A 23536-nucleotide genomic window follows, 5' to 3' on the forward strand; every position below is an offset into this window, starting at 1 on the left:
GGCCTAGCACTTCCACTACTGGGAATATAGAACGTACCCTAAAAAAAAAACAGAACTGCCATCCAAGCAGATATACACACACCCATGTTTATTGCTGATTTGTTCACAATAGCAAGGAGTTGGAAACAACCTAAGTGCCCATCAACAAACGAATGGATCAAGATGCTGTAGCATAGTCACACAATGGAATACTATGCTGCACTGAAAAACAAGGAACTCGTGAAATATTATACAAAATGGGTGACCCTGCAGGACATTATGCCGAGTGAAAGAGCTCAGTCACAAAACAACAAATACTACATAACGCCACTGTTGTAAAATGGGACTGATGTCAGGGTTGGGAGGAGCCCAAGAAAAGATGGGATAAATAATCTACACTGCATTGAAACAGATGAGGGAGAGAACTGTTTCAAAGGAATCTATTAGGTATTATTTTCATGACAAGACTCCAGAAAAAGAAATGCATAGCAAGTGGACTGTGAACTTGGGGAGGAGGGCATTGTATAACAATTAAAGAATTTTTTTTTCTTTTCAAAGAGAAAAGTGAACTGGGGGGAGGTGTGGGCAGGGAGGAAAATGTGCAACAATGAATGACTGGGGAAAAAATTAAATGGGAAGAATATGCTGTAAAAGAATTACAACTAAAGTAAAATTTTATTTAAAAAAAAACAAAAAAATCTAAATGCACTAGGTTTTGTAAAATACTTAATAGGCTTATATGACCTACCCTGAACGGCCAAATATGATAAATCTATCTCTGTATAAGATACTGGTTGTTTCAGTGGGTATTTGTGGGAATAAGGAAGCAGATCACTAACTTCTTAGGTTTATAAAAGATATTTAATTGCACTAAACAGTTAAGAGATCCGCAACAAATGTACATCAGGGAGACCCATTACGCTTCAACGTGATTTATAGAATACTGTATTCTACAGTCTCAGGCCAGTGACAGGTCCCAGTAGAGAGATATTGCTTGACAGACTGGAATTCTTATTTACAAGTAGGTCATTTAATATAAAAACTTTCTAAACTGTCTACTATGTAATCCATTATGTTATTTGTTCTAATTAGCTACAACATTCTAAGGACAGTAAGTGTAGGTGGCTACTTAAGACAATAGCAAATTGATAGGGAAAAAATAGAATACAAAATTATACTTAAATGAGTCACTATCTCCCCAATTCTCCTCCTCCAGCAACACTAGTCCCTAAAAGCAACTATTTTTTAAAAAGTAAACACATCTCTTCCTCTTTCCTTCCTACCCAGTGTCAGAACAAAGTCAACCACCAGTCCAGCTCCCAAAAGTCACAGAAAGAAAGAAAAACATTACACTTTAATCAAAGAACTATGCATAGAGAGCATTTGGATATAAAAGCATAGTTTTATGAAAAGTGCAGTCAGCCTGCAGCAGGAGGAGGAATGAAACACAGAAGACGCTGTCAATGGGCAGGAGGGGCTCCAATTGACTGTTTACTAAGCACAAATCGCTTCGATAGAAATATGGAGGGGAGAGTCAATTATCAAGGAAAAGTGCTCCCCAAACCAAAGCAGCTACCAGAACACATTTACTAGATGTAAGCCAGGCCTCCACAGTAAGACAAACATTCATTTCATGTAGTGAATAGTATATGCCAGAAGCCAAAACACTAAAACTCAACACTACATCATAGACTGCTGCAATTTCTAAAATTTGGAAATATGCCTACTGAGACAGAAGGAAATTAGCACCTATTTCAATTTTTTAAATTTTATTATTGGTTTTCGTAGTTTATATATGTGTCACACTATTCTTCATTTACATTGTGTTTCATACAATCATTCCCATGCATTGTTTTATAAAATTAATCACCATTGGATCTTGTTCACCATGGACCTGTCTCTTCAGGTCCATGCTGGATCCTTCCCATTTCCTTCACTCCCTTCCTCCACCCACCATACAACAAGGTATTTATTTTTGTTTAACCAATACTATTATTCTTCCCCTTAGGTATTTTTGTTCATTTACTGCCATTAACTTTTACTCAAGATAATTATAACCAAGCTACAAAACTGTTTAAAACGATACTGAATAAAAACGTCTTTGTTATTTTAAAATAAACTCTAATGTTCTCTGTATAGTCTTCTCCAGAGAAAAGCATGCTGTGTTAAGGGAAATTCTAAATGGTGTAAGGCATGGTTCATTAAATGAGACTTCACTGTAAGTTTGGTCAATGAAATAGGGTAATGCCCTGTAATGGCAAAAGACAATTCCATCTGTATTACCCAAAAATATTATCACTATGAAAATATAATTTAGAATTAAAATCCTAGTTAGCACAATGTAGAAAAATGTGGAAGACTGGTAAATCTAATTTTACCCCCAAAACTACTGCTTTTTATAGTCAGTGCGTGTGTACACACACATCCACCAAAACAAAACAAGAAAACACTTTCAGAGCTGACTGGTAGCATCATGATAGAATGTAGAAATTAGAGTTTCCAAAGATTTCATTCTACCTGGTTCAATAAGCAACATTCATGTAAACAGCACCCAAGAAACCTAACATAACACTAGGTAACTATGCAATGACCACTTTAAAGTTATAAAAAGGAAAGATGTGATTTAGATGACTAAGGTATGTTTGGTCTTTTCAATATGCATGCAAAAGCTCGACAATGACAAAGGAAGATTGAAGACGATAGATTTGAACTGTGATATTAGTACAAATCAATCAATCTTGGAACAAAAACAACCAAGATGCTCCTTAGAAATGAGAATGGTAACTGCAATCCCAGAGGTATGCGGTTCAAATCCGCCAGATGGGCTGCTGGAGAAGGGGGGCAATCTCCTCCTGTACCAGTCAGATCTGATTTGACGGTATGCACAAAAAAAACCAGAAAATGAGAATGGTAGACTATATCTTGCTTCCTTACTTTCAACCACCAGGAAAGACCAATTTCAAGAAAACAACAACATATTTGATAGAGAATCATTAAAAATTAGGAAAATTTTCACTAAGCTGTACCAACACAAGAGCTTCAACAAGGACACAAACATACTAACAATGAAGATGAAGCAGGCTTGGACAATGTTTTGTCTTCTTTTGTTATGTTACATATGAGTTATATGCCAAGTTGATGACAACTAACAACAACGCAAAACACTACTCAGATGGCTATTGGGCTGCTGGAATATCACAATAATGAAGAGATTTAGTAATAGTTTCCATTAGGGAGCTCTGGTGGCCTAGCTCAAAGGGAGTTAACTGCTATGCTAACCCAAAAGACTGAGGTTCTCTGACACTTTGAATCCACCTTTGGCCCTAAGAGTAAAAGATGGGCAATCTTTACAGCCTTAGAAACCAGTGGAGGATCAACTATGAGTCGATTCTGTTAGTCATAGGGTTTTCATAGAATATTGTTGGGATAGACGAATTAAGCTTACTATACACTATTACTTATTGCCATTGACCAGAAACTCACAGCAGAGCCTCCAGTGGTTTCTAGGGCTGCAAATCACATAGGAGATTGTCCATCTTTGTCCCCAGGAGCCATTCTGTCTTCCAGGTAGTATAACCAGGGTACTCCTTAGAGTCAAGGATGATGGAACTTTAACCTACATACTTTCAACATGTTACCAGAAGGGGCCAATCCTTGACGGAAACAATGAACATAGTCATGGTGACTGTGAGGACAGGGGAAGTCTTCGATCAGTTATTCAAAGGGTCGTTATGAGTCATAGTCTACCTGACTGTACTTAACATCTATTTCAAACCATCACAACCATACAATCCCTTAGTGTTTTGGGTTTTGTTTTTAATACAACCTTATTGTCTATATATATATATATATATCTCCTTTCATAATTAACTTATCAGAAGAATATGAAAAGAAATTCCCTCAATAAACATTTAATCAAGTGCCCACTATGTGCCAGGCACTGTGCCGCTGGTTGAAGAAATAACACCTTAAGGTCGTATGCCAGTTTACTGTCAAATCTCCGATCAATTCTGAAGCCTAGTGTTTAACACTTATGGGAATGTTTGGACACAAAGAGAATTGCTTTGCAGCTGCTGTCATAAGAGTAGCTGGGTTGGGTTTTTTTAGTTTTATTTTTTTGTATTGTGCTACTTCAGTTATTCTAATTTCTTTGTTACCTTCATTTGCCTCCGGTCTTGAATTCTTGATATATGCAGAGAATTTGGCAAAGATGTCCATTCCAGCAGTGTTTGATTCTGGATGTTTTGGTGAAAGCTTTAAGTACCTAAATAAGAAAAGTGATTAAGGATTATAGATCCTCCAAAGATGCCTTAGCATCAACTCTTTCAACACACTATTATGCTCAAGTTATTAGACATCTTTTAACAGTTTAATGCTAAGAAATACCATCATCTATTTGCTATGATTTTGTAAAGATGTGTTTTTTCCCTCTTACTCCTCCCCCTCACTTTCAGGCAACAAAGCTACACAGGAGTTTTTTTGTGTTTGTTTTTCAATCCACATATTAATACTTTTGGCAACCAGAGGGCGTCTGTACTCTACCCCCATTTTCTGAATTAAAATACTGTGTACAAGACAGTCGACTGGTTCAGAGACTTAAGCCAGGTCATCTTAGAATGAGACCTCAAGAGAACTTTCTGCAATGATGAAACTGTTGTGTATCTTCATTGTCCAAAACAGTAGTCACTGCTGACATGCTTTATTTTAATTTACTCACAATTAGGTAAAATAAAATATTTACTTTCCAAATTGCATTAGCCACATTTCAAGTGCTGAAAAGCTACTAAACAACACAGCTCTAGAATGTATATTCTAATAGCAATGCAAAAAAAAATGCCTCATATGCCATGCACTACAAAGCAACACTAGAGAACTGGACAGGAGAGAAAACATCTGGGGTCAAGCATTTTGATTGTCCACACAGCAAGTTGAGGTCAAAAGTAACAGGAGGCACTGTCATTCACTTAGATCTAACACTCAGGATTTTATAAAACCAAACATTAGGGTTCTTCTGTGCTCTGGAAAGTGGGAAAATAATCTTTCGAAAATTACAATGAAAAGCTGTTAGATTGTTAGAAATCTAATTGTTAGATTATGAGTTGCTGACTTTCTCTATTTTGTATGTATGAACATTTGTAACTTTTTTCCTTAGTCACACAAGTATGTATTACTACTTATTTAGATTTCAAACACATTTATTCTATGAACATCATGTTTTAATAGGTAGATTTCTTCCTTAAATTGAAAATCCATGCAAAAAAAGCTCCATTATTAATTTTTTTTCCCCCTCCAGCAGAAACTGCACAGGTTCTACTGTGTTTGAGCTAGAGAATCTGATTCTTAGCGACATTTCAGGGAAGCCTGAGTAGCTCAAAAGGACTGCAAACTTGAATTTGGAAAGCACCTCATATTGAACTAGTTATTTCTATTTATTTACATATTTTAGAGATGCTGTCTTGCCACAACTGTTTAAATTAAAATTAGAGGTGAGCTATTTTTAAAAAGAAATTTAATTCATTTGCAAACTACAGTTATTAGGTTAGTTTAAATATTCTTGTCATATTTCTTACACTTACAATTTACATTTCAGGGAAAGATAGAGCTTCTAAAAACTGCACACAGACACCGATGGAAAGGATATAAAGGGGGCGCTGTAACAGGATGTCTTCACTGCTTGTAACACAGTACATGCATTGACTCATTTCAAACCAAAAATAGTGCCAGGAACATAAGCACCTCTTCAGTAAATCTGTGTCTTCCTCTAGGCCAAGTTTCCTGAATCAGTCTTCTTTTCTCCAAGCAATATTTAACTGTACCTACTTCTTCTAATGAAATAAACCTCATGCCTCTTAAAACAACTTATATGAAGGCAGGCTAGAATTACCTACAACTTATATATTCACTTATTCTTGCATACATTCACTTGCTTGTATTATTTTTTTGTGTGTGTACCATCAAATTGGATCTGACTGGTACAGGAAGAGAAGGTCCCTCCTTCTCCAGCAGAGCGTCAAGTAGATTTGAACTGCGTTCCTCTGGGATTGCAGTGCATTCAATTACTTTTATAACTGAGTATCTACTATGTGTGAGGCATTGTACTAAGTGCTAAGATGCAATGAGGGACCATTTCTGCATAGACATAGATGTTACTTAGAATGCTTAAAAACAAAAACAAACACAACACACCACTATTCACTAAAGCAAGTTAAATATGACAAATTTTGTCTACTCAGACAAATTACTAAATTCACACTATTCATTTGATCCCAAATCACTCAATTTCTCTAAAAGGAAATTACATCTCCAAAAGCAAATATATTAAGGTCCCAACAAGTATGACAAAATTAAATCTGATTACCTATCCCTTAGCCTCACTTGTCTCTTTCCTATTATACAGCAAAGCATATTGCTGTCAAGTCAGTTCCAATTCACAGTGACCCTCAATGAGTTTCCAAAGCTGTATGTTTTCACAGGAAGAGATGGATTAGCTTTCATCCTCAGAGCACCTTGTGGATTTGAACCACCAAACTTTCAGTTAGCAGTACATTACTTAACACTCCATGCCACCAGGGCTCTACAAATTCTGAACCAACAAGTCCAAAATCAGATGCTAGCTTTTTCTGGTATTATTCCAAACACTGGAATTAGTCTTAGCAAAAGCTTAATTCCATTATTGCAAGCATTCACTTTAATACTTAACAAAAGTGGGCCAATAATAGCATATAAAGTGTCAACAATAGGAAGGATGTGAGCATCCAGGTTTTGTGAGCTTTCAGATCAGTTCCTTATGACCTATTACATCACAGGCTATTCCAGCCTTTCAGCAAAGTTTTCCAACATTTTCTTCTTTTTGATATTATTGTTAAGTATTTTTGAGTCAGAACCAACACATGGCTGACCCTCCAGCAGGTTTCCAGAAGCAGTAATTGCATGGGAGGGGACTGTCCATCTTTCTTCCATGCAGTAGCTGGTGGATTTAAATGAAGCTTGTGCTGGCAGCTCAACTCCTTACCACTAGGCCACTTGAGCTCCTGGTGACCTTAAATTAAGGCTGCTTATACTGTCTACTCAACTTCTACTCAACTATCCTTTGAAGTCAGTTTTGGAAATTCAGCTTTCAATGCCTGCAGTTTTCACTTTTAAAAAATGGAGGGCAATCTGGTGGCCTAGTGGCAAGAAGCTGCACTGCAATCCCAAAGACATGTGGTTTGAATCCACCAGAGGCTCCACTGGAGAAGGAGGGACACTCTCTTCCTTTGTCAGTTAGATCCAATCCAATTTGACAGTACCCAGTAACAACAAAAGTTCTGCGTATCTATTTGAAAAAAAGGGGGGGGACTAGGTGGTGGTGGTAGCTAAGACTCTATAGACTTCTCTTTCAAAATTATTTCACTTTTTTCTTTCCTCCTTATATTCTTTTATGAGTAAGTTACCTAGCTTAGAGATGTGCTTCAGTTTTAAAAATCCAAGTTTTGGGGCTTTCTGACAAAAATACTTTCTCATTCACATGCTTTTAGGTGCTATCATGTTGAATGTGTCTCACAGCAACCATATAAACAACAGATCTGAACGTTGTCTTATACTGTGACATCCTCATCACTGCTGACATATTTGAGCCCATAGTTGCAGTCACTGTGTCAATCCATTTGGTTAAGGGTCTTCCTCTCTTCACCTACTCTCTACTTTTCCAAGCATGATGTCCCTTTCCAAGGAATAGCCTCACTTAACAACATGCCCAAAGTACATGAGATGATGCTTTGTCATCTTTTCCTGAAAGGAATATTCTGGTTGCACTGTCTCCAAGACATACCTGTTTGCTCCTCCATAGGATATTCAGTACTCTTCATTCAACACACAGCTCAAAGGCATTAATTCTCCTGTCTTTCTTACTCATTGTCCAGCTTGGTATGACTGAAAAGACCATGGCATGAATCAAGCACACCTCAGCCTTCAAACATACATCATTACTCCTCTATAATTTGAAGAGATCTCAAATTGCAGACTTTTTCAGTGCTATAAATTTCCATATGTCCTTGACTGCTGGTATCAAAACCATTGAATGTGGATCTAAGTAAGATGAAGTAGTTGACAATTGCAATCTTTTCTTCATCATAATGTTGCTGATAGGTCCAGTGGTGAGACTTTGTTTTCTTGATGTTGAAATTTGATATTCTGCACCAAGATCTTTCTTAATTTCAAATCATGCTGTGTTCCCCTGTTCTGTTCAGACAATAGCGTCTTGGTCCACATATAGGTTTCACATGACCACAATTAAGTCTTCTGAGATTCCCATTCTTCAATAACAGCAATTATTTATGATCCACAGTCAAATGTGACTGCATCCTCAATAAAACATAAATAGACATTCTTCTGATATTCTCTTCTTTCAGCCATGATCCATCTGACACCAGCAATGATATCCCTGCTGCCGTAGCATTTTCTCTAAACAGAGCTTGAACTTCTGCCAGTTTCTCTATCAATGTACTGTTCTAACTATTTTAGGATTATCTTGATATTAACAGTAGTATTCAATAAGTTCCACATTCTATTGCATCACTTTATTTGGGAATGAGAACAACTTACTCAACATTTCTAAAGCTGAAAGAACTAAAAACAAATTCAAGCCTCAAGTTGTAATACTGAGAGATGCTATGGGCAAAATCTTGAATGCCAGGATGCGGGAATACACAGTATCACTGTACCAAAAAGAACTGGTCAACACAAATGTTTCAGGAAGTACCATACGGACAATAGTAATGAAGAAAGAAATGCAAGCAACACTGAAGGCACTCAGGGAAAAAATAATTTTAAAAGGCCCCAGAGGAAGCAATGGGGTATCAATTTACATGTTTCAACTAACAGATACAGCCCTGGACATGCTCACCAGTCTATGCCAGAAAATATGGAGGACAGATGTATGGTCAACTGACAGAAGAGATATTTATTTGTTCCTATTCACTCACATAAGGGTGCAAAAAAATGTAGAAACAGAAGAGAAAGCTCACATTAAAATCTAATTACACAGACCAACCAAAGCACTTGGATTTATACTTTCTAGTTGTCTTTAAACTATAAACTCTAGAAGAGACATGTGTCTACATTTACATGATTAAATCAGGTGCTTAAATCAAGAATATTATTCTTGGCATCACACACCAAAACCATGTCACCAGAAGCACTATATAGTCTAGTCTATCAGCTTGCACAATCCTGCCTTTTTACCACTTCCTATCTAAAAACAAGGGAGCTCTGGTGGTCTAGTGGTAAGAAGCTGGGCTGCAATCCCAAAGGCATGCAGTTCAAATGCACCATTTGCTCTACAGGAGAAAGATGGACAATATCTTCCCACACAATTTACTGCCTCTGAAAACCCGCTGGAGTGTCAGTTATGGGTCGGATCTGTACTCCCAAAACATACACGCTGCTCCTTGTGCTTATAATGCATATAAACAAAACCAAAATTTCATCACAAGTTCTCACCTACTTTCTTGACGAATTCATTTTTTTAAAAACCACCTCAGCACCACTTAAGTAAATGGTCTTTGGGTTTTCATACGCCCTTCCTCTAAACTTGACGTCACCCCACTTTGTGCTGATTGAAATCCAATCTCAAAGAATGACATTTCCCCCTTTTTATAAAAGCCAAACCCAACAAAATGAAAAGCGGAAAGCAGATAATACAAAACACACACACATTTTTAAAGTCATATTGGCCTGGCTTTGAAAGTACTTTTAACTCTGCCACCATTAACTGTGACAACTTGGACAAATTACTTATTCACCTTTAATTTCTTCATAAAGTTTCTGTGAGGAGTACCTGAGACAGTCTTATGAATAAAAAGGGATTATACAACAATCTTTAAAAAATTATTTCCACTAAACTGTATGTATGTTCATAACAGTTCCTTATAGACATACATAAAGTTTTCATATGTATTTAAGGATCCAAGTTTGGATTTATTGGTATTCTACAGATCCTAGAGGAAAAGTCAAGCCATAAATTTATTAATACTGGTCCGGAAATATGACTTATTAGAGACTGAAAAAAGGTGATGGTGGTGTTGTGTGCCATCAAGTTAACTAGGACTCATATCCACCCTATGAACAATATCCCTAAACACTGCCCTATCCCAACCCAATCTCACTGTCTCTGACACACTTGCATCCAATACTAACAGTCACTGTGTCAATCCGTCTCATTCAGGATCATCTTCTCCTACACTGACCCTCCACCCTTCTAAGTATGATGTGCTTCTCCAAGGACTGGACCCTCCTGGCAACATGCCCAAAGGTTTTAGACTCCTAAAAAACAGAGATACAAAAAGTCTAAGGTTCTGAGAAGCACAGGAAGGAATGAAGAGGATAAACTTTTATGATACAGCAGTAAAAAGGCTTAAGAAAATGAAAATTTAGGGGCACAATTACAGAAGGTTCCTAGGCATATTCAAATAGTTTTGGAAACAAAATTGGTAAATAATAGTTCACTAGATTTAATTTCCTAGATCTGAATTTGGCGAATAGTGTCTGATGTCTTAAACACTTGCAAAGAGTAAGATGTAACTATTGGTCTCTACTTGCATGGAACAAGAGAATGAAAAATATCAAAGATTCACAGAAGAAAATAGTCCATGGGACTAATAGCACATAGGAACCACAACCTCCTCAAATCTGAGACCAGAACTAGACAATGTCTGCCCACCACTACTGACTATTCCAACCAGGAACACAACAGAAGACACTGGATAGAATTTGAGAAAAAAATGTAGAACAAAACTTGGATTCCTGTGGGAAAACAAAAATAAAGCCACACCAGGCTTACTGCACCAAAAGCTCATAGGAAACCCTAGGACTGGAGTGGGTGAAAGAAAAGACATTCTAAAAGGAATGAACAATTAATAGCTTTACAAGGGGAAATGGGGAAGGAGGAGAGAGGAAAAAATGCACAATGACTTTTTTAAAAAAGGAAAAAATTTTTTAAAAAAGAAAAATAAAGATCCTGCAGCCAAGGAGTGCTAAGCAACTAAGAATCGGAGATACAAAGATGTTATTTTGAATGTGTCAATTCAAGCATGCTTCTTGATAAAGAACATCTTATTAGTCTACTGACTTACGATATGTGTGCATACCCTCTAGTGATCTGAAAAGAGAAGGGAAAAAAATAACGTGTCCCTTTAAGAAACTATACGAAACCAAATGGTCAACCAAATGGTACTTTATACAAAAACAAAGATGAGGCAATTAGGAGGGGAAGAGAAGCTAGACAAATGGAACAGTACAGACATGATGAGAATGCTGACAGTGTAACCCAAAGCACAGATAATGTATATAAAAGTTATTAAAGGGGAACCTAATTTGAAGCATAAACTTTCACCCAAAATATTTTTTTTAAAAAAAAGGAAATTAATTTTAAGTTTAGCAAAAGGATGTCAAAGAGAAGGCAGTTCTGCTTTCAACAGAAGATGGGCTAGTTGTAGACAGATGCACTGTTACTCATACTTCTAAGAGACTTCCTACCTACCAACCCTCAACTCTGCCCACTTCAGGTTCTTCCACAAGATCATTATTTATTGAAATATTTCTCCTGTCTAAAATGTTTGTCATTCTTTGGTTCCTCTGACAAATGCCACCCTTTACATTTGTTAATTAAAGCTCTTCTCTAAAGCCTTTCCTGATTCCATTTACTTTCTCACAATTCACTGCACTTCCTGAGAGCAGGAACCCTGCCTGATTCACTAGTACATGCACAGTGCTTTGTTGCTCTGTAAACTGCAGAATGAACAAAATAAATAAATACATGGATAAAAACTGAGTTATTTAAAAACCCTCTAACTCACTATTCTCATTTCTGGAATTCATCTATCTAGATTTTTTTTTTAATTAATTTTAATGAAAGTTTACAGAGACTTAGGGTTTCCAGTTTACAGTCATTCATTGTTGCACTTTTCTCCCTGCCCACCCCCTCCCCCTCAAATCACTCTTCTCCTTGAAAAGAAAAACACTTTCATTGTTATGCAATCCCTCCCCCCAAGTCCACTCCACTAAGCAACCTTCACTCTGGACTTCTATAATGACAAGAATACCCATTCATATATCCCTCTTCAACCTGTATGCAGAACAGACTATCCGGGAGGCTGGGCTCTATGAGGAGAAGTGTGGCGCCAGGATTGGTGGAAGATCTATCAACAATCTGTGATATGCAGATGACACAATGATATGCAGATGACACAATGCTACTTGCTGAAACTGAGGAGAACCTGAAGCGCTTACTGCAGAGGGTCAAGGACTGCAGCCTTCAGTATGGATTGAGGCTCAATGTCAAGAACAAAGATTCTCACCACTGGGCCAATTGGCAGCATCAGGATGGATGGTGAAGAAATGGAGATTGTTCACAGCTTTAGTTTGCTTGGCTCCACAGTCAACACTCTTGGCACCAGTAGCCAGGAAATTAAAAGACAAATTGCAATGGGAAAGTCTGCTGTTAGGGACCTCTCCAAAGTACTGAAGAGCAATGGTGTCTCTCTGGAGACTAAGGAGCGTCTGATACAGGCCATGGTCTTTGCTTATCACTTGTTATGCATCAGAGAGTTGGATAATGACTAAGGAGGACAGAAGGAGAATTGATGCCTTTGAGCTGTGATGCTGGAGAAGAGTATTGAGAGTACCATGGACTGCAAGGAAAACAAACAGATTCATCCTGGAAAGGGTTAAACTGGGTGGCTCCTTGGAGGCAAGGATTCTGAGGCTCCTTCTAACATACTTTGGACATGTAGTTAAGGAGGGACCGGTCCTTGGAGAGGGACAGCACAGGAGAGGAAGGACCTCTATGAGGTGGATTGATTCCGTGACTGGGGTAATCAGGATGGGTGTGTTGGAGACAGTGCGACTGGCACAGGACAGAGCAGGGTTTAGGGCTGTTGTACATAGGGTCGCTATGAGTCGCAAGCGACTCGACAGCACATAATAACAACAACATATCCCTTTTAAACAGTTCTCTCCCTCATCTGTTTCAATGCAATATACATCATTCCTCCTCTCCTTTTCTGTCTTCCCTCAACCCTGATGTCAGTCCCATTTTACAACAGTGGCCCTATGCAATATTTGTCCTTTTGTGGTTGAGATATTTCACTCAGCATAATGTCCTCCAGGGTCATCCACTTTGCATAATATTTTATGAGTTTCTTGTTTTTCAATGCTGCACAGTATTCCATTGTGTGAATATACCACAGCTTCTCTATCCATTCATTTATTGATGGGCACTTGGGTTGTTTCCAGCTCTTTGCTACTGTGAATAAAGCCACAACAAACATAGGGTGTGCACGTATCATCTGCTTGGGTGGCAGTTATGGTGTCTTCAGTGTAAATTCCCAGTAGTGGAATTGCTAGGTCAAATGCTATTTCTACTTGCAACATTTTGAGAAAGCGCCATACAGCCTTTCATAGTGGCTGCATCATTTTACACTCCCATCTGCACCATTTCACACTCCCACCAAGAGTGAATAAGGGTTCCAGTTTCTCCACAACCTCGCCAGCATTTGATGTTTGCTGTTCTGTTAAATTTTGTTATTCTTACTGGTGTGAGATGGTATCTCATACTAGTTTTGATCAGACATATTTTTTTTATGTTTTAAGTAGCAAGAAATCAGAGGGGAAAGATTTTAAAAGCTTTTTCATTTTCAGGATAGTAAAACAAAAAGCCTAAAACAAATAATGTTTTGAACCTATAGATCACAATATGATGTATAACTACATACATACCATTTAGGTATCTTTACAATTCTGTTAGGTTCCTCAACAGAATCTCACACTGTAAGAATTATTTGAACACTTAAAATCATTAACTAAGGCTTTAGTTAACTTTCTTTTCAGGAGAAAAGAAAAAATAAATACAAAACTTTGAATCCTAAAGATTAAGTCTGAGAAGTCAGTTCTCTTGGAAGTGAGCACCAGAAAAAGTGCCGACTCTAGTGACCCTCCATCTCCATTGCGTTTCCAATTCAATTCCTACAACCTTATTCACATTTCTTTGTAAAGAAGAGTGCCCATTCTTCTCAGCTGGTGGAGTCAAACCTCTGTCTGACATTCTCACTAACAGTGCAATATCTAATGCACTATGCCCTCAGGGCTTCTTCAGCATTGGAAATTAAATTAAATGGATTCTGCTGCCTAATCTTTGAAAGGCGAATCCATTCCCAAATAGCCTGCAGCTACACTCCTGTTTACACATTCTGGCAGCTGGCTTCAGTATGAACCTGGCTTTCCCATTCCTTCCCCTCTCTTAACTTTAATCTCAGTTTAGGTCCTTACCACTCAAATGATGTGTCTCCCTTGACCTATTCCTATGTCCTCAAACCTGCTCTGATCATAGAACTTAGCCAGCTTCCCAAGCTTTTTACAGACAGAGCTTATTAGCCTAGCCGGAAGCCAATTCTAGTAACTATGTATTCAAAATTATAAATAACTTTAGACAAGCCTCTCTGTCATTGCAAGTTAAATCTTTTAAAATTTAAGAGGCATCAGGAGTAAAGTCTCTAAAGGTCAATATTTTTCCATGTATATTCTGTTTCATACTCACTTAGGAGGGCATAAGACCTCTTCAAGAAATTCTTCAATCTTATTTACATCCGTTTTGACTTCATTGTTGAAAGTTATAAATGGTGGGTGGGTCCCTGGAGCCAAGTTCTGCAGGTCTGCTGGCTTCCTGTTAGGCAAAATAATGGTCAAAATATGGTCAATTTTAAAGGAAAAAGGTAAAAATACTTCGCATCCTCAAAAAAAAAAAAAAGCATCCTCAGAGTGGTTCTAAATTTTAAAATATAAACACAAAACAGTATTTTTTTCCACTGACTATAACAGCTATGATAGTACTATAATTAAATGCCTACAGAGTACATGATCTATGTTAAGAATTTAAAATGGTAATTTCAACCAAAAGACTAACTCCTTCATTTTCATTCCAAACTTAACTGAAGTATGTAACAGAAATGGCAGGGGAAGGAGATGCGTGAATGAGACCTGGGAAAGTCGGCTCTTAGTCCCAACTGCAACACTTAATGCACCATGTAAAGATGAGTAAGCCAGAACTTTTCACATTGTTGTAAAATAAGAAAGATGAACAAGAGATTACTATTATTATTTTTTTTTTTTAAACAACAGACTCTTACAGTGGTGGTAGTTGTTATGTACTACAGAGCTGGAACCGATTCACAGTTGACCTTCCAGGGAGCTTTCAGAGACCTTAAATCGCATGAGCGGAGACTGCCCATCTTTCTCCTGCAGAGCAGCTCGTAAATTCCAACTGTGTGCCAGTGGGTTGGCAGTGGAACTCCTTACCACTAAGCCAGCAGAGAATTAGTTCAACCTCTTTCTCAGTCTCCTGTAAGTCCAGACTGAGAAATAAACCTAAAAACAAAATTATTTTATACATAAAGTATAGCAAAAGGACCCCTAGTGGCCCTGTGATTAAGCGCTGCTTCTACCTGAAAGGTTCAAAACCACGAAGTGATTCGGGAGAGGAAAAAGTGGGAGTCTGCTTTCATAAAAGATTTACAGCCTTGGAAACGCTGTCAAAATTTTGACACATTTTTTACAAATTTTGTGAAATTTTGGTCAAAAATGACTGAACAGCAAGGAGTATAAAATATAGCATGACCAAAGGAAAAATATAAACTTGTCAAAGCAATACTGGATGTGGAAAAAGGCTTAAAATCTTTATTACATAAGGCTCTTATCTAATTTTACAACTCATCAAAAAATCAAGTAGGTAAAGTCAAAAGCACTTGTTAAGAGAGATGTAATAAGTAAAATCACGAAAAATATAAAATGTCATAATTATCAAAGGAGCTAAATGACAAAAAAAAATTTGTCTCCTATCAATTAGGAAAAACTAGAACTACCACCAAACAAGAAGTATGGTGAAACTAATAGGTTTATAATCATTCATAAGTAGGGAATTTGGTACTACCTTATTAAAAAGCAAAATTGTCTAATACCTTGTAATCATTAAGTGACCCAACTAGTTATTATACTCCTATTAATAAGGCGCTCTGATGGCCTAGTGGATAAAGAGTTGCAATGCTAACCCAAAGACAAGTAGATCAAAGCCACCAGCTGCTCTGCAAGAGAGATGGGCAATCTCTCCCCACGTGATTTACAGCCTCTGAAAATCCACTGAAGGGTCAAATATGAGTTGACTCCAACTTGAAGGTAATGAGTGAGTGAACAGGAAGCTCTGGTGGCAAAGAAGGAGCTCTGTAAGGAGGAGTTGTGCTGCTAAGCCAAAAGGGCTACCTCTCTGTAGTTGGAACCCACAAGCTGTTATGCTGGAGGGGCAGCTATGAGTCAGTTCCAAATGGATGGCAATGAACTTTCAGAATTGTTTTGTTTTAATGACAAAAAATTAATTATAAGGCTCCTGGTGAAATACTCTTTACTAAAAAAGTTTGAGCCTGAATATAATCAAGTGCATACAAGAGCTGTGGTTTCTTAAATTGTAATGCAGAAATCCCTTCGGGTGCTCACAGGATCAAAACTATTCTCACAGTATCCTAACACTAGAATATCATCAACCCTTTACACTCTCCTTTCTTCAACCAGGTACTGTGCACCTTTTCCACAGGCTTGACGTAATTAATACAGAACAAAAACGAGAATGCAATTCTTTTCTATTAAGCCATCCTGACATGACTCATTGCCAATGAGTCAATTCTAGAGACTCACTGAGATCAACCTGATGGCAGTGGGCAAAATCGGGAACGGTGTACGTCAGGAATGTATCCTATCTCCATATCTTTTTAATCTATATGTGGAACAGATCATTTGAGAGGCTGGACTATGAGGATTGTGGCATCAGGATTGGAGAAAAACTAATCAACAACCTGTGCTATGCAGATGACACAACTTTGCTTGCTGAAACTAGGAGGGTCTGAAATATTTGCTGCAGATGGTCCAGGAGTACAGTATTCAATATGGATTGAAGGTTAACATCAAGAAAACACCAACTGACAACACTGTAACAGATGGAGCAGAGATTGAGACTGTTAACGGCTTTAGTTTGCTTAGCTCCATAGTCAACACTCTTGGCATCAGCAGTCAGGAAATTAAAAGAAACTGAATTGGGGAAATCTACTGTCAGGGACCTCCATTGAGCACTAAAGAGCAACAATATCAGTCTAGATGTTAAGGTGTTCCTGATCCAAGCCATGGTCTTCACAATTACTTGCTATGCATCAAAGAGCTGGGCAATGGCTAAAGATGATAGAAGAAGTGATGCCTTGGAGTTGTGGTCCTAGAGTAGAGTATTACCAAGAGAACAAATAGGTCTGTTCTGGAGAGACTGAAACCAGGCTGCTCCTTGGAGGCAAGGATTTTGAAACTCCATCTAACATACTTTGGGCATGTGGCCGGAAGGACCAGTCCTTGGAGAAGAGGATCATGCTTGGAGGGGTGGAGAGATAGCACAGAATAGGAAGACTCTGGATGAAATTAATTGACTCTCACTGGGGTTATGGAGGGAGGTGTCTCAGAGACAATGAAATTGCCAGATAGGGCAGGGTTCAGAGCTATTGTACATAGTGTTGCTATGAGTTGCAGACAACTGGACAGCACATAAAAACAATGTATTATTTAGCGACATAGGTTACCTCTTTTTACAATGTGTCAGTACTCATTATTTCTATTCTGATGTTGTTTCCATTGGTCTATCTTTCCTGCTGCCCCCTGCATTCCCAGCTTTGTCTCTTTATTTAAAGGAACACCATACTCATAGCCATACTTACTTTATAAACCAATCTACTATTTGGCCGAGAAGTGAATTCTAGGAGTGGCATTAGGTCTAAGTTTAAAAGGTAAATCAGGGTGATAAGTTTAGAGGATTTTTTCATTCTTCTGCCCAGTTAAGTCTGGGCATTTTTAGGAATTCTGAAGCTTATCCTAATTTTTTCTCCCCTTCTATCCAGTAACGGTCTATGTGCCCATGGTCGGAACAACCATGATTGGTTCCAAGCTAATTTAAAGAACTTTTCATATCTCACATTGTTGCATTATTTTGTATTTTATTTTGCCTGAGTAGAAACATTCCAATTTTTGTCTTTTTATTTCATATTGTTATTCTTGTTTGACATTTTAGTGGACAGAACTTACCTGCAATGGGAAGTACTGCCTCACATTGATTTTATTTCCTCCTGACCTGTACTTATCCCTGGAGCCACAGTATCTCACTACCTATGCTACTAGAAACATACAATGGTTCAAAGTAAGGAAAAGGCTTTTTTTTTTTTTTTACATGCATGAAAACATTGCTTGTTACTCTATTTTGCGTAAGATGTCTCAGTGCATTTCTTTAACATTTCTTAGGCTTACAGAGTTCTCTATATATTAAAACAAATACTGTCAGTAATACTGTCCCTGTAAAATTCTATTCAAAGACACTTAGGAAGAGAATTTAATCTGGGGATTGCACTCTAACAGCTACCTCTAAGTAGGCCCACTAGAGCAGATTATTATATGTTAATGGTTTTGTGCTCTAAGCCCATGGTATATTTTAGTGACATGTCTGTCACCAAGACAGCAACAGGTCTGAGGCACTATTACACAACAGTCAAATACATTCCCAACTCCCTGGATACACATGTTTTCACATAGTAATAAACTGAGGTATTAACTCTCCATTTTATTAAAACTTTCTTAATGGATAAAAAGAGTCCCTTCTTAGCCGCTGATTTCAATCAATGGGCCACTTTATGTTCTCTAGTTACCTCTACTTCTGAAAAAGAGTCCATATCACACTTGAAAATGCCAGCTCTATTCCCTGAATTTCTACATGTAGTCCACAGAGCTGTTTATACTGTTTTTAAATTCAGTTTTTTGTTTTAGGATTTTTTGTTTTGTTTTTTAAGGTCCACAAATGCACAGAATTTGGTTTTAAAAAGATTGTGAAGATAAAATAGTTTTTCATTAGCAAAAGTTTTCGTATTAGAATGTGTTTTTCAATTAGAAAACTATCTTCACTTTTAAATAGCCTACTCTATCCATTTCTCCTGGTCTTATTTATTTTTGTCTAGGCTTCATTTCTTTCTTTCTTCCTCTAATAAATCTTTCTCTTATTTCTTCCAAACTGTGTCTGAACAGTGTCTCATCCTTCTATGACAACTCCAATTCCAACCACATATATAACAACTTAATCATCTGACTGATCCAAATTTTATTTTCTGCATCCTCCTTTTACCCAAGCCTATCTCTTTCCCAAGTCTGATAATAGAAATTATGTTTTCTATCAACATGTTTAAGAGTAAAAGTTTGAAAGGAGGATTTTTAAAGAAAAAATTTTGTTAATTCTTTCACTGAACACAAAAGGAAAGGAGTTATGTCATGCCAGAGGTAGATACATAGAATTCTTGGTAGGCCATTTTTGTTTTTTTTCTTTCAGGGTTCTGTATGTCTGCCCATTGCTTTTTTTGCATGAGTGGTTTCTATTGAGAAACTGGAGTTTAGGCTATTTGGTTCCCTTTTGTAAGTAATTCTTCATTGTTTCCAAACTGCTTTAAATATTCTTTATCTTTTAGAAAATTTTATTAAGATATGTCTTGGTATTTTTCTTTTAGGATCTGTTCTATCTCGGGTTCACTGAGCTTCTTAAATGTCTATCTTCTCCTTTTTTATAATCTTTTACTTTTTGACTCAGGGTTCCTTGCCTCTGAGTTGACAGTGCAACTCCTTACACAAGAGACCACCAAAGTTCTGACCAAAGGTAATAAAACATGCCTGCACTAAAAGAGCGCGCGCGCGCGCGCACACACACACCACACACACACGTATACCTTAAGAGGATATATACCAGTGATGACTAAGAAAGTCCTTTAATATTATGTATAAATTGTGAGCATCTGGAAAAACAATTTGCTCATTTCAGAATTATAAAGTATAACCATCAATATGTTTATAATTGTTGTATTGTCTCAAAAGAGTCATAGTCAACTCATAGTGACCTTATGAACAACAGATCTGAACCCTGTCCTATCCTGTGTTATATTCACAATCTCTGACACACTGAAGCCCACTGCTTCAATGGTCACTGTGTCACTATGTCAAACTACCTGGCTGAGGGTCTTCCTCTCCTTCACCATCCTCCACCTTTCCAAGCACGATGTCCCTCTCCAAGGAATAGCTTCTCCTAGCAACATGCCAAAAATATGTGAGATGAAGCTTCGCAATCCTTGTTACTTCTAAGAAGCACTCTGGTTGTACATTCTCCAAGATATATCTGTTTGTTCTTTTGACAGTCCATGGGATATTCAGTACTCTTCTGCAACACCACAGCTAAAAGACAGATGATTTTTTTTCTGTCATTGCCCAGCTCTCACATGCATAGTAAGTGAATGAAAAGATGATAGTTATAGATTGATGTGTCTATTTTTATATCTGAAGTAATGATGAGAAATTATAGAGAAGAGATTGCTTAAATAGGTCATTTTTTTTAAAAAAAAAAAAAAGAGAAACAGAAAACCCAAAACAAACAATCTAACCTTTGTTTACAACATTTTGGGATTATTTCTGAAAGCATGTCATTTTAATGTAGTATCTTTGTGCACTATGAATTGTAGAAATATTATTAAAGGAAAACTTAGAGAAAAGTAAAAAAAAATCATGTTCTAAATTAGGCACATCTTAGTCCTCAAACTAATTATCATTCCTTTCAGTAATTTGGAGAGGTTCCCGACAGCAGACATTCCCAGTGCAATATGTGTCCTGATCTACTGACTGCTGGTACCAAGGGTATTAACTATGATGAATCCAAGATGAATTTGGAGTTTGAATCTTTTCTCCATCTATCACAATGTTGCCTATTGGTCCATGGAGAGAATTTTTATTTTCTTGACACTGAGATGCAATCCACATTGGGTGTTTCAGTCTTTGATCTTCTGCAACAAGTCCTTCAAGTCCCACTCCCTTTCAGGAGGCAAGCTTGGATCATCTGCATATGAAGGTGATTGATGAGTCTTCATCCTATCCTGATGTCACACTCTTCTTCAGAGTCCAGCTTCTCTGGAATAATTAGCTCAGCATACAGACTGAATAGGTATGGAGAAAGGTATAACCCTGATGCACACCTTTAATTTTAAACCAGGTAGCATCCACTTCCATAATAGCATGCCTCTGGAAACCGTATGAACCTGGAGAAAGGATGAAAGTTATACAGGTGTCCAGGACTTTCATTCATAGGGTCACTATGAGTCGCCTACGACTCGATGACACTAACAACAAAACCAACAACAGCATAGAGAGAGAGAGAGAGAGAACAGAGCAGTTGGCCTAGCAGACAGAAAGCCATGTTCCCAAGCCAAAGGTGGGTGACTCTACTCCACGGCCCTCAGGCCTGCCTTTAATTGGTTTTGGTGAAACATGATTCTAGGTTGTATAACCCTGTATGTCCACTTGCGGTACAGAGGTAACTCGTGGTTGCTGTGAAGCCAAACATTGACACTGATGAGTCAAATGCAAGAATGGTTACCCATGGTGGACAGTGTTTGGTGGACTCCCAGATTAAAACAAGCTTGGAAGCAGGAGTGGCATCCACTTCCATAAGAGGTTGCCTCTGGAAACCCTATGAACCTGGAGAAAGGATGAAAGTTATACAGGTGTCCAGGAGTTTCGTTCATAGGGTTGCTATGAGTCACCTACTACTCGATGGCACTTAACAACAAGAGTGTTCTCCTGTTCTTTTCACACAATAGCTTCTTGTTTTAGGTATAGGTTTTCCATAGGCACAACTAAGTCTTCTGAGATTCCCATTCTTTTCAATGTTAGCCATAATCTGTTATGATCTACACAGTCAAATGACTTGCAAAGTCAATAAAGCACAGACATTCTTCTGGTATTCTTTGTTTTCAGACAGGAAATAATTTTTATGATTAATGAAACTATATAATTAATTATGGTAGTAGTTTTTATTCGGAGAACTTAAAAACTATTAGAGAAAGAGGAACCTATCGTGGTAGAGAAGAACTGAAAAGTAAATAAAGGGAATCTGGAAAAGATTCTAATAACTACCAATTCACTGGTTATGTGACTAAGTAAATCACAACTTCTTTAGGTCCGAAGTTCCTCATCTGTATTGTACCTATAAAGATCCAATCAAGTAACATATATAAAAGTAAGCTAAACTAATTAATGCAAATAAAAGGTTTCAGTACCACACTAACAAAGTGTTAGACAGACAGGCCTGTGATTGGGCAGAATTACCTGGGTGATAATGGGAAGGGAAGGAGCCTTGATAGCATAGTAGCGGAGCACTGAGCTGCCAACCAAAGAGTTCACACATCATCAGAGGCTCCCCAGGAGAAAGACCTGGAGATCTGTTCTCCATAAAGATTTCTACCTAGAAAATCCTATGGGACAGCTCCATGTCACATGGAGGTCACAGTGAGTTGGAAGTGTCTCAGTGCCACATAATAATAACAACTGATTCAAGGACAAATTTAAAATAACAAAGATAATGAAATTCTTTGTTTAGGCTTCTCTGATGGGAGACAACCACGTCAGTTCTTTAATTTTAAAGTACATTTAAGAAGCTTCAGTGCCTCTGAAAAATTAGTAGACTTTACTAAAAGGAAAAATTTTAAGCAGTGAGGTGATTAGCTTACGTCCACATCAAATCATCTCAAGGAGAATCTAAGATTCGTCAGCTTCTAGGTCTCACTTGGCACTGTAAGGTCTCAGATGTTTTGTCTGACCTAGAAAGGTTCATTTTACAGATGCTTTACAAAACATTACAGAAACTCTGAGGCAGCAATGGAAACAACCAACAGGCAATAATTAAAGATTTTATGATATCTGTGGTTTCTTTCAATAAATATTCAAAAATTAATTCCATTTCACTCAAATATTTATACATGTCCCTTAAGTGGTATCTGTAAAAAAAATAAAAGATCTAGAATTGATGCCATGAGATACAAACAAAGCTCATTTTTATGTTTAGTCTCTTTTTGCTTCTTAAATCTTCCTTATCATAGTAGCCTTTTAGGTGATAAAAAAAGTTATTTCATAAATTCCACTTTGTTTCTCACAGAAAAAGAATAAAGAGAAAGAAGACACAAACAACAGATGAAAGAGGGAAGATGAACAATGAAGAGGAGCACTGTAGGTATTAATACCTTAAGCAATTTAAGTGGCTTAACTTCAATTAATATTTAATTCAGTACACTTGCAACAATTGGAGGACATGAGACTGTGACTCAACTCCAGATGCTTGGTGTAAGTGCAGCACAGTTACAGAATACTGAGGATACTAGAGCTGGTCTCTCTGCAACTCCTGACTAGGGAACTGTGAGGGGTATAATGAGTAGGTAGAGCACAAATTTTAAATTCATTCCTTTTTTGCCTAATTGTTTGGTTATGCTATAGCATAAATACCATAAGTGGATGACTTTAACAAACAATTACACACACACACACACACACACACAGAGTTTAGGCAGCTGGAAGTCCAAAATCAGAGTGCTGGTTCTTGCTTGGCTCTAGGGAAACGTCCTTTTCTTTCTGAGCTCCTGGGCAGTCTTCATGT

At 37.5% G+C, this 23536-nt stretch overlaps 1 protein-coding gene across 1 annotated transcript in view; it reads right to left on the reverse strand.

Moving 5' to 3' along the window:
- Positions 1 to 23536, reverse strand: part of CLIC4 (chloride intracellular channel 4) — a 113376-nt gene that overhangs the window by 9514 nt on the left and 80326 nt on the right. The window contains exons 3-4 of the mRNA XM_006883511.1: positions 14552 to 14677; positions 4137 to 4243 (exon numbers count right to left, since the gene is read on the reverse strand). Of these exons, the coding sequence (XP_006883573.1) occupies positions 4137 to 4243; positions 14552 to 14677 (233 nt within the window). The remainder of the gene's footprint in view (positions 1 to 4136; positions 4244 to 14551; positions 14678 to 23536) is intronic.

Source organism: Elephantulus edwardii, unplaced genomic scaffold (assembly GCF_000299155.1).
Source record: "Elephantulus edwardii isolate Elephantulus edwardi_28Jun2011 unplaced genomic scaffold, EleEdw1.0 scaffold00028, whole genome shotgun sequence".
Lineage (NCBI taxonomy): Eukaryota > Metazoa > Chordata > Mammalia > Macroscelidea > Macroscelididae > Elephantulus > Elephantulus edwardii.